This window comes from Cherax quadricarinatus, chromosome 25, assembly GCF_038502225.1.
Source record: "Cherax quadricarinatus isolate ZL_2023a chromosome 25, ASM3850222v1, whole genome shotgun sequence".
In the NCBI taxonomy this organism is placed as follows: Eukaryota; Metazoa; Arthropoda; class Malacostraca; order Decapoda; family Parastacidae; genus Cherax; species Cherax quadricarinatus.
Genome location: NC_091316.1, coordinates 39,594,560 through 39,607,625, shown reverse-complemented (window position 1 = coordinate 39,607,625; position 13,066 = coordinate 39,594,560). Strand labels below are relative to the sequence as shown.

General features: G+C 33.8%; 1 protein-coding gene across 1 annotated transcript in view; it reads right to left on the bottom strand.

The window, feature by feature from the left end:
* LOC128689899 (protein amalgam-like) overlaps positions 1-13,066 on the bottom strand; it is a 67,245-nt gene that overhangs the window by 14,745 nt on the left and 39,434 nt on the right. Inside the window, exons 4-6 of the mRNA XM_070088712.1 lie at positions 5,856-5,984; positions 4,273-4,454; positions 1,576-1,696 (exon numbers count right to left, since the gene is read on the bottom strand). Of these exons, the coding sequence (XP_069944813.1) occupies positions 1,576-1,696; positions 4,273-4,454; positions 5,856-5,984 (432 nt within the window). The remainder of the gene's footprint in view (positions 1-1,575; positions 1,697-4,272; positions 4,455-5,855; positions 5,985-13,066) is intronic.

Here is a 13,066-nt window from a genome sequence, read left to right as displayed (position 1 = left end):
TAGGTGTGGATATTATGACGAGAGTCTGCTTCTTCATGTTAAAATTCTTCGTTTTGACTCTTGTCAGGCCTTGTAGAGCTATTTCGTTAAACAATTCATCTCCAGAACGTTGTGGAGCACCAGTTTCACTGTGGATTAATTGCTAGGGTTGTTATTTGTGAGAGAGTGTGCCACCATTCCTGTGTGGGCTTGATTGTTTCCCTGTTCCTTTGATTTTCGAAAAGTTTGCAGCAAAATTCTATGCCCTATGGTAAATGTAAATACTTATGGGAGAAAATCCAGGCTGTCTTCAATAAGGCGCTGGACAGATACCTAAAGTCAGTACCTGACCAGCCGGGCTGTGCTTCGTACATCAGTTTGTGTGCGGCCAGCAGTAACAGCCTGGTTGATCTGACCCTGATCCACCACAAGGCCTGGTGTCAGACATGTCACCTGGCAACAACTTGGTGGCACTAACACTCCAATTTTTGGTTGAACATACCCGAGAGCAACAAGGCACCGTTCCCGTCTAGTGCCTCAAGCTCTAACTTATCCCGTAGTCAATAAACTCATTTGCTAATTAATTAAGGCCTAGTTGATCTTCTGTTGAATTCACATATTTAGAAAACTAATAAGTCATTCAGATTAGTGTTTTATATCGACATCTGGTTGTTAAAAATAATTAGATATTTTTTAATTTTTGATTAAAATATAATAAACAATTATTATTACTTAACTGTGTGATATTTATAAGTGTTATTTATAAATGTTATTTATAAGTATTATTTATAAGTGTTATTTATAAGTATTATTTATAAGTGTTATTTATAAGTATTATTTATAAGTGTTATTTATGAGTGTTATTTATAAGTGTTATTTATAAGTATTATTTATAAGTGTTATTTATAAGTATTATTTATAAGTATTATTTATAAGTGATATTTATAAGTGTTATTTATAAGTATTATTTATAAGTGTTATTTATAAGTATTATTTATAAGTGTTATTTATAAGTATTATTTATAAGTGTTATTTATAAGTGTTATTTATAAGTGTTATTTATAAGTGTTATTTATAAGACAGGTATGTAATGGAAAATTCCCATAACACAGCTGAGTTGGGTGGGATAATGCCTTAAATATTACAAAAATGAATTTAGGCCTGTAATCTTTCGTTTATTACAATGCCTCCAACGCTTAGAGTTTTTTTTAGGTCTTTTTTCTTTTTTTTGCTGATCCTAAAATTTCTTCGTTAAGTCAACTGACGCCTGTGGTTGGACGGATGGTCAAGCCAGGGGGCCGCCTGGCTCTCTGTCTTTTCTGTCTCAGTCGTGTCGACGACATACCTGTTTGGTCGCTCTTTAAGATTTGTTACATACATACATACATACATACATACATACACACACACACACACACACACACACATATATATATATATATATATATATATATATATATATATATATATATATATATATATATATATATATATATATATATATATGTGTGTGTGTGTGTGTGTGTGTGTTGTAATGTGTTTCATTTTAAAAGAACAGTAATATAATAATAATTAAATCGTCAAATCAAAACTTACGAAAGACGTAGAAGGTGGTCTCGTGGGTGCCGAGACGATTGTGGACTAAGCAGCGGTATTGTCCCAGGTCTGTGGCTGTGTGAACCTTGACGCTCAACACCGACCTCCAGATTCCCGACCCCTGAGGAGGAGCACACACTAACAATCACCATACAATGACACTTGACACTAGATAATGTTAAATGATTCTTTAATAACAGAGCCAGTAATAAAGGGAGGAAGAGAAGTACAATGAGGGGCATCATGATAAATATTAATAATAATAATAATAATAATAATAATAATAATAATAATAATAATAATAATAATAATAATAATAATAATAATAATAATCTTATTATTATTATTATTATCATCATAAATAATAATAATATTATTATTATTATTATTACTAATATTATTATTATTATTATTATCATTACTATTATTATTATTATTATTATTATTATTATTAATATTGTTCTTATTATCGCCTTAGTCCACTTGACCATCAATGCTTCAAACATCAGGTGGCCAGTGCCACTGGACATGTAGCCTCTGATGCTAGCATATACGTGGCTATGGAAGCTACAGGACTGATTTCATTGTTTTACTGTATTAAATACCAGTCTTCATATATATATATATATATATATATATATATATATATATATATATATATATATATATATATATATATATATATATATATATATATATATATATATATATATATATATATATATATATATATATATATATATATATATATATATATATATATATATATATATATATATATATATATATATATATATATATATATATATATATATATATATATATATATATATATATATATATATATATATATAATATATATATATATATATATATATATATATATATATATTCAACAAGTTGGTCGTCTCCCACCGAGGCAGGGTGACCCAAAAAAGAAAGAAAATCCCCAAAAAGAAAATACTTTCATCATCATTCAACACTTTCACCACACTCACACATTATCACTGCTTTTGCAGAGGTGCTCAGAATACAACAGTTTAGAAGCATATACGTATAAAGATACACAACATATCGCTCCAAACTGCCAATATCCCAAACCCCTCCTTTAAAGTGCAGGCATTGTACTTCCCATTTCCAGGACTCAAGTCCGACTATAAGAAAATAACCGGTTTCCCTGAATCCCTTCACTAAATATTACCCTGCTCACACTCCAACAGATCGTCAGGTCCCAAGTATCATTCGTCTCCATTCACTCCTATCTAACACGCTCATGCACGCTTGCTGGAAGTCCAAGCCCCTCGCCCACAAAACCTCCTTTACCCCCTCTTTCCAACCCTTTCGAGGACGACCCCTACCCCCCTTTCCTTCCCCTATAGATTTATATGCTTTCCATGTCATTCTACTTTGATCCATTCTCTCTAAATGACCAAACCACCTCAACAACCCCTCTTCTGCCCTCTGACTAATGCTTTTATTAACTCCACACCTTCTCCTAATTTCCAAACTCCGAATTTTCTGCATAATATTTACACCACACATTGCCCTTAGACAGGACATCTCCACTGCCTCCAATCGTCTCCTCGCTGCTGCATTTACCACCCAAGCTTCACATCCATATAAGAGTGTTGGTACTACTATACTTTCATACATTCCCTTCTTTGCCTCCATAGATAACGTTTTTTGACTCCACATATACCTCAACGCACCACTCACCTTTTTTCCCTCATCAATTCTATGATTAACCTCATCCTTCATAAATCCATCCGCCGACACGTCAACTCCCAAGTATCTGAAAACATTCACTTCTTCCATACTCCATCCTTCCATATATATATATATATATATATATATATATATATATATATATATATATATATATATATATATATATATATATATATATATATATATATATATATATATATACTTATTTAATTCTTATTCATATTTAAATAAAAGAGTGTTTGTTCACCGTATGTGTATAGTGCATAGTATGGGTACAGCATGTGTAGTGCATAGCTGTGTCGTTTATAGTGTGGGCTGTGCATAGTGTTGTATAGTGACGTGTCTAGGGAGGCAGTGAGTGCGCAATTCTGTCAGGCCTGCCTCCCCATGTTTTCACCCCTCCCCCACCCATGCCTCATCAGCATCACTCATCACACCGCTTCCACATCTCCCTCCCTCCTCCCCCGACCACCCAGAGGACGGGAGACCCTTCTCCTCCCCCCTCCCAACCACCACCATGTACCACCTGCGGTATGTGCCATTTGCCATTTTCCCATCAGCCCGGGCTTACCACACAGACTGAGGTATGGTAGATGATGCAGCCAGCCAGCCACAAAGCCTGAGAAACAGTACACCCAACAATGAAAGAAGAGGCATATGTCAGGTGTGTGGAGAGTACCGGGCACGCAACAGGAACGGTTTTATTCGTGCACACAATAGGTGTGCTGGATCACATATGCCCCCAGCAGAGAGCAGCCCAAAGCCTCCACAGGCAGATGACAGTTCCAATGGCAACCTTCTCACTTGCGAGGATCCTCTGATGGCATTCAAATCCGCTGTTAGATTTACCCTATCTCACATTCCTAAAGCGGCTCTTTTCTCTCTCTCTCTCTCTCTCACACACACTCTTTCTCTTTCTCTCTCACTCAGTCTTCTGACCATCCCCTCGTATCCCTCTAATCATCTTACCTGGTTATTGGCAGTGTGAATGATGGCGCCTCTCTTGTGTACCATTACCTGATGTGTTCCACGGTACCAGAGGACCTCGGGCAGCGGGCGGGCATGGAAGCTGCAGGCGAGTGTTGCTACACCATCAATGGGTACACCCACACGCCTGCTGCTGCCACCCTCATCAACGATCCTTGGAGCAACTGGTGCAAGGAGGAATAAGTCTTGTCTTACTCGTGTTTACAGTGTGAATATTTAAACCCATTTTAAAGTGTTTCGGTATTTATACTCACATTTACAGTGTGAGTGTTTTACCCTCATGTTTGCGTTCATATTAATAGTACAATTATTTAAACTCATATTAACATTGAGTGTTTATAGTCATCTTAAAAGTCTGAGTATTTCCACACGTTAACATTGTGTAAGTGTGTATTTCAGCTCATGTTTACAGAAAGTCTGCGTATCTACTAATGTTAAATTTGGCAACAGAATTATTATATACTTTCATGTGTGAATTTACAATTTGCAGAGTTAAGATGTTAAATTTTATACACTTCGTTTAAAAAACTCAAAAATTTTATTTATGACAGTTTAAGTTCATATATTTATTTCATTTTTTAGCACACCAGCCATCTCTCACAGAGGCATGATGACCAAAAAAAAAAAAAAAACGATGACACGCATTTAACACATATTTATTCAATCATTGTCCTGCCCGAAGGGCACCTATATCAGAGTCCAGATATCCCCCAGAACTGCAGCATCCTTACCTCTCCTTAATAGTATAGGCACTGCACTTTCCACCTCCAGGACTCAAGTCAGATTACCCAGTTTCTCTGAATCCCTTCATAAATGTTATCTCTCACTCCAACAGCACGTTAGGTCATAAAAAAATCACCCGTCTCTACGTATATCTAATGTGCTCATTCAAACCTGTTTAATGCCCAAGCCCACAACACTAAATTCCTCCTTTACCCGATCCCTCCAACTCTTCTTGGGATACACCCATACTCCTCTGAACCTCCTCCCCTTATTTATTCACCTTTCTTGTCATCCTATTTCGTTCCATCCTCTCTAACTACCCAGCCTACCTCCACAGTCACCTGAAATATCTTGTTGTTTACCCCACTCTTACTTCTAACTTCTCCGCTAAGAATTCACTCATAATATTTGCACCGCACATCGCCATGAAACACGTCATCTTCAGCACCTTCAGCCTCTTTCTGTCTGCAACGTTTAAAATCCATGTTTCGTAACTATATAGCAATGTTGGTACTACTAATCTCTGGTTCGTTTAGGAAAAAACTTCCCCGACACTGCTGCAAAGAAGCGACATCCGAAAACTCAGACATAGCAAACAGAGAAAGAAATATGACTCACGACATCGGAGTAACACAATAGCAAGCAAAACTAGGAATATGAGGGGGCTCGAACCTATGACAAATAAGCCTTAAAACTTACTTAGTGAAAAGTTATAGTCAACACTGATAATTAAAATATGTTAAAGAATGAAAAGATATGTCAGCAGCTTAGGACAAAAGCTAGTGAATACACAGGCAGTGTACAGGAGCCTTGACTATAGAATTCATAACATTAATACTCACAATTTACAGTAAGTAGGATCCTCTTACTGACAGAGGGAGGAACCCCGTTGGTTGCTATACAGAGGAAGGCTCCACTGGTAGAGTGACTGGTTGACCACAGCCTCAGAGTGTCCCCCACATGCTCCTCCACTGATAATGTCACGACGTGAAGCAAAATTGAGATTTTTAATAAATAATTTGGAAGCAGATGAAATACTGAAGTTCCATTTCTATCGTGGTAATGGATTGTAATAATAAATTAAATAACAATGCCTGAAATAATTAAGGGAATGGACATTCTAGGAAAACTTTAATATCTTGTTCCGTGGTAACCCTAATTTTTCAGATTCCTTAAAAATCGCCAGAAAAATATAATCTTAAGACCCATTATAAAATGAGATATTTTCCTACTAGATTTCTCCAAGGAAAGAAAAAAATCTAAGAATATTTTTCCCCATTTTTGGGAGTAACTTTTTTAATAAACAAATCATTCATTTCGTCATTAAAAATAAGCATTTTCAATATTACACAAGTCTAAACTATTATCAAAATATCGGATCCCTTTTTTATACGAAGTCTTAAAGTCTTCTTATGAAATTTAAGGAAAACGAAAAGATTCAATACTTAAGTAACCTACACTTATCGTTCTCTTTGTTCTCAGTAACGTATTTATATCTACAAATATTTGTTTTCAGATTTTTCCCAGGAGAGTGGAAGCGGGATGTACAACCCACTCAAACCTAGGCCTAATCAGCCTTCACAGAGAATACCTCGAAACAAGACACGGTAATGTATATTGAAACAAGACACGGTAATGTATATTGAAACAAGATACGGTAATCTATATAGAAACAAGACACGGTAATGTATTTTGAAACAAGACACGGTAATGTATATAGAAACAAGACACGGTAATGTATTTTGAAACAAGACACGGTAATGTATATAGAAAAAAGACACGGTAATGTATATAGAAACAAGACACGGTAATGTATATTGAAACAAGACACGGTGATGTATATAGAAACAAGACACGGTAATGTATATTGAAACAAGGCACGGTAATGTATATTGAAACAAGACACGGTAATGTATATTGAAACAAGACACGGTAATGTATTTTGAAACAAGACACGGTAATGTATATAGAAACAAGACACGGTAATGTATATAGAAACAAGACACGGTAATGTATATTGAAACAAGACACGGTGATGTATATTGAAACAAGACACGGTAATGTATATAGAAACAAGACACGGTAATGTATATTGAAACAAGACACGGTAATGTATTTGGAAACAAGACACGGTAATGTATATTGAAATAAGACACGGTAATGTATATTGAAATAAGACACGGTAATGTATATTGAAATAAGACACGGTAATGTATATTGAAACAAGACACGGTAATGTATATTGAAATAAGACACGGTAATGTATATTGAAATAAGACACGGTAATGTATTTGGAAACAAGACACGGTAATGTATATTGAAATAAGACACGGTAATGTATATTGAAACAAGACACGGTAATGTATATTGAAATAAGACACGGTAATGTATTTGGAAACAAGACACTGTAATGTATATTGAAATAAGACACGGTAATGTATATTGAAATAAGACACGGTAATGTATATTGAAATAAGACACGGTAATGTATATTGAAATAAGACACGGTAATGTATATTGAAATAAGACACGGTAATGTATATTGAAACAAGACACGGTAATGTATATTGAAACAAGACACGGTAATGTATTTGGAAACAAGACACGGTAATGTATATAGAAACAAGACGTGGTAATGTATATTGAAACAAGACACGGTAATGTATATTGAAACAAGACACGGTAATGTATATTGAAACAAGACGTGGTAATGTATATTGAAACAAGACACGGTAATGTATATTGAAACAAGACGTGGTAATGTATATTGAAACAAGACACGGTAATGTATATAGAAACAAGACACGGTAATGTATATTGAAACAAGACGTGGTAATGTATATTGAAACAAGACACGGTAATGTATATTGAAACAAGACGTGGTAATGTATATTGAAACAAGACACGGTAATGTACATAGAAACAAGACACGGTAATGTACATTGAAACAAGACACGGTAATGTACATAGAAACAAGACACGGTAATGTATATTGAAACAAGACACGGTAATGTATATTGAAACAAGACACGGTAATGTATATTGAAACAAGACGTGGTAATGTATATCGCATAAATGTTGATGAATGTTTACTAATTAGAAAAATGAATAGTGACAATAAGATACTTAGAAAGCTTTAGAAATCCAGACTTCAGTACTGAATATAAAACAGAGTGGATAAAACGCATTAAGTTATCCTTGCTGAATATAAACCACGGAAAGGGTTGGGTTTGATCCCCATGGCCAGTGAGTCCTAAAATTCCAAGCCAGTGCGTAAACCACTAGGCTTACGTGGCTTGTTTGTAATGTGCTATTACGATTTCACGAGTCTTACTGAATACTTACTTGCAATCAGCAATAGTTCATCATTAAAATTAACTGTTTACTATACACCAATGTGCTCAGTCAGTTATCAACTAGTTCACGCATTATTCTGACTTAACTGAAGGAACTGTAGTTTCTGGAATAGATTTACGTACTCATAGATTGAGCATTACGCAGAAGCTAGTACACGAAGTGTCATAAGTGAACACTTGGTAAAGTTCTGCTACCCAGAATACTTTAAGTAAAAGAACAGTCAAGATCAAACACCACAAACTTTAGAGTCCCCCTCAAGGAAGGTTCCTTGATGTTGGTGAGGGGCTCTTGATTTACGGAATTGGATCTGTGCTACAGTTCCCCGAATTAAGCCTGAATGCCTTCCACATTCCCCCCAGGCGCTGTATAATCCACCGGGTTTAGCGCTTCCTCCTTGATTTTAATAATAATAATAATGTTACGAAGCTTCTTTTGATATCAATAACCTTTTGATATCAATAACCTTTTCATATCAATGACCTTTTGATATCAATGACCTTTTCATATCAATGACCTTTTGATATCAATGACCTTTTGATATCAATGACCTTTTGATATCAATGACCTTTTGATATCAATGACCTTTTGATATCAATGACCTTTTCATATCAATAACCATTTGATATCAATGACCTTTTGATATCAATGACCTTTTGATATCAATGACCTTTTGATATCAATGACCTTTTGATATCAATGACCTTTTCATATCAATGACCTTTTCATATCAATAACCTTTTGATATCAATGACCTTTTGATATCAATGACCTTTTGATATCAATGACCTTTTGATATCAATGACCTTTTGATATCAATGACCTTTTGAAATCAATGACCTTTTGATATCAATGACCTTTTGATATCAATGACCTTTAGATATCAATGACCTTTTCATATCAATGACCTTTTCATATCAATGACCTTTTGATATCAATGACCTTTTGATATCAATGACCTTTTCATATCAATGACCTTTTCATATCAATGACCTTTTCATATCAATGACCTTTTCATATCAATGACCTTTTCATATCAATGACCTTTTCATATCAATGACCTTTTCATATCAATGATCTTTTCATATCAATGACCTTTTCATATCAATGACCTTTTCATATCAATGACCTTTTCATATCAATGACCTTTTCATATCAATGACCTTTTCATATCAATGACCTTTTCATATCAATAACCTTTTGATATCAATGACCTTTTGATATCAATGACCTTTAGATATCAATGACCTTTAGATATCAATGACCTTTTCATATCAATGACCTTTTGATATCAATAACCTTTTGATATCAATGACCTTTTGATATCAATGACCTTTAGATATCAATGACCTTTTCATATCAATGACCTTTAGATATCAATGACCTTTTGATATCAATGACCTTTTGATATCAATGACCTTTTGATATCAATGACCTTTTGATATCAATGACCTTTAGATATCAATGACCTTTTCATATCAATGACCTTTTCATATCAATGACCTTTTGATATCAATGACCTTTTCATATCAATGACCTTTTGATATCAATGACCTTTTGATATCAATGACCTTTTGATATCTTCCACTTCATTTTTCTAATCAACAGCAGATGAGAACATTGATGTGAAAAAAGCACACCGCTGTGTTGTCGCCTATACACCAGTCTATATATGTGTAAGTGAGAGGCTATTCCAATGTTAATGTTCTAAAGACCAAACTCGACATTCAATTAGAAACTAAATATTGACATTAGAAAATTCCCAGCGTAGTGCCTTCGCTGCTAGATGGTATTTTTTCTAGAAGCATTGTTGAAGCATTTTTCCCCATCATTTGCCTGCTTCTAGTTTGCTACATGCAATACATGAAGATAAAAATATTGATAATGCTATCAGTGTTGCTTTATGAACTCTTTTTCCCAAGAGCGTACATTATAATTTTAATATTCTAGTGAACGACCGAGAGCTTCACCGAGAAAATTATTTAATAAAAGCATCGAATTTACTTAGCTTTATTCTATCAAATGATTGTGTATATAGCAAGAAATGTGTTATTCTTCACAGGTTCAGGCATTGTTGTGTGTACCGAATACTTTATATATTTATTTGAAACATACATGAATAACCACAGTTCCGTAGTCATCTTAGCCCACTGTATGTGAAGGCTCATTGAGCCATCTATTGGTGGGATGCGGCCCTATATCAACTGGTGATCAGTAGGTTTGCTGTGGTGCTCTGACATTCCAGGTGTTAGCTGATTGCTTGATTCATTTGCCTCGATTATAATAATCGTTCCACCAGGCAGAGTCTCAGACTAGTTTACACAGTTGGCACACACCATTCAATGGCCCTCGCAGAAAGAAACGGAAAGCATATGCAAAGAAATACCAAAGCCAGGAGGATTTAAAATCAGATCGGCGGCTATTATGATTGCAAGTAGGCTCCAACCTGACGCCTTAAACTACTCAGATACTGATTCCTCGTAACACTAGGTAGCTTGCTGGACTCTTAAGCCAAATTTTTCATAGCGCCGAGCACATCAGTGAGCTTCAGGTAGAGTCTCCATCTATTTATTCTCCTCTTAAATGTTATTACATCTTTAGAAATACTATATTCAGTGTCTCTCACGGAAATAAGCGTAAGCATAAACAAAGAAATATTGCAATCAGCAGGACTCGAAACCCTATCGATAGCTAGCTATATTCTAGAGAGCTGCCAATCTGGGCTCGAGTCCTACTTGCTGTAATATTTCTTTGATTATATATATATATATATATATATATATATATATATATATATATATATATATATATATATATATATATATATATATATATATATATATATATATGTAGTGCCGAATATGTAAAACTGGTCAATTAGCAAGAACTCATTTAAAATTAAGTTCTTTCTGAAATTTTCTCTTATACGTTTGAAGATATATTTTTTTCATTAATGTTAATGTAAAAAAATTTTAATTTTGCACCAAAAGAATCTTAGAAAATTTACCTAACCTTATTATAACAAGAGCAATTTATTTTAGCCTAAACCAAATAAATATATTTTAGATTTGTTTACAATAATTTAATGCTAAACAGTTAGGTTCAGAATGATTTTGGCGAAATTATTGCATACACAAATTTTCGTTTGTCCTATATGGCAAGATGAACGTTGCTATTTAAGCCAAGATCGCAAGTTCTGCCTATTCGTCACGACATATATATGTGTATATATATATATATATATATATATATATATATATATATATATATATATATATATATATATATATATATATATATATATATATATATATATATATATATATATATATATATATATATATATATATATATATATATATATATATATATATATATATATATATATATATATATATATATATATATATATATATATATATATATATATATATATATATATATATATATATATATATATATATATATATATATATATATATATATATATCCTAGGTTGTAGGTTGGTAGACAGCAACCGCCCAGGGAGGTACTACCGTCCTGCCAAGTGAGAGTACAACGAAAACCTGTAATTGTTTTACATGATGGTAGGATTACTGGTGTCTTTTGTCTGTCTCATAAACATGCAAGATTTCAGGTACGTCTTGCTACTTCTACTTACACTTAGGTCACACTACACATACATGTACAAGCATATATATACACACCCCTCTAGGTATTCTTATATTTTCTTTCTAGTTCTTGTTATTTTTTATTTCCTCTTATCTCCATGGGGAAGTGGAACAGAATTCTTCCTCCGTAAGCCATGCGTGTTGTAAGAGGCGACTAAAATGCCGGGAGCAAGGGGCTAGTAACCCCCTTCTCCCGTATAAATTAATAAATTTAAGAGAAACTTTTGTTTTTCTTTTTGGGCCACCCTGCCTTCGTGGGATACGGCCGGTGTGTTGAAAGAAAAGATTATATATATATATATATATATATATATATATATATATATATATATATATATATATATATATATATATATATATATATGCAATAAGATCACAGTAAACAGGTGATTTCAGAATATGCAAAACAACCACTCTGAAAGAATAGAGAAATTCCAAGCGCTTTCGTGACTACTCACATTATCAAGGAACTATGAAAGTAAAGCATCCAAGGAAGCTATATAAGAGGTCTGGCCAACACCTCACTATCAGATCCCACAACCGTTAAACACCTGACGCGCGCCGACCCAACTGGATAGGTCCTTTGCACAACTCACCCACAAACTATTCTACCCAAGAAAATTTAAAAATTATTATTTGTCCAGTGTATTATTAAATTCTTCCTAAATTCTATTAATTATAAATGGATCTAATTTATATAAACCAAAGGAAATATTCATATTATTGTCAAAACTGCTTTTTATGAAACAAGATTCAATTATATTTCTGTCGACCATGGACTTGCTTGATACTACTTTCTCAACTTTTTGAAAATCAATTGGATGGTTAAAATCTCTTACATGAATAAATAGAGCATTGGAATCTTGCCCAGTTCTAATGCTATATTTATGTTGTTTTAATCTTAGTTCGAGATTTTTACCAGTTTGACCGTAATAAAGGATGCTGTTGTTGCAAAGGGAGTAACTATGCTGACAAAAATGAGATCACCAGTACTGGAAGAGGTTGAGAAGTTATTATTGGTGTGGACA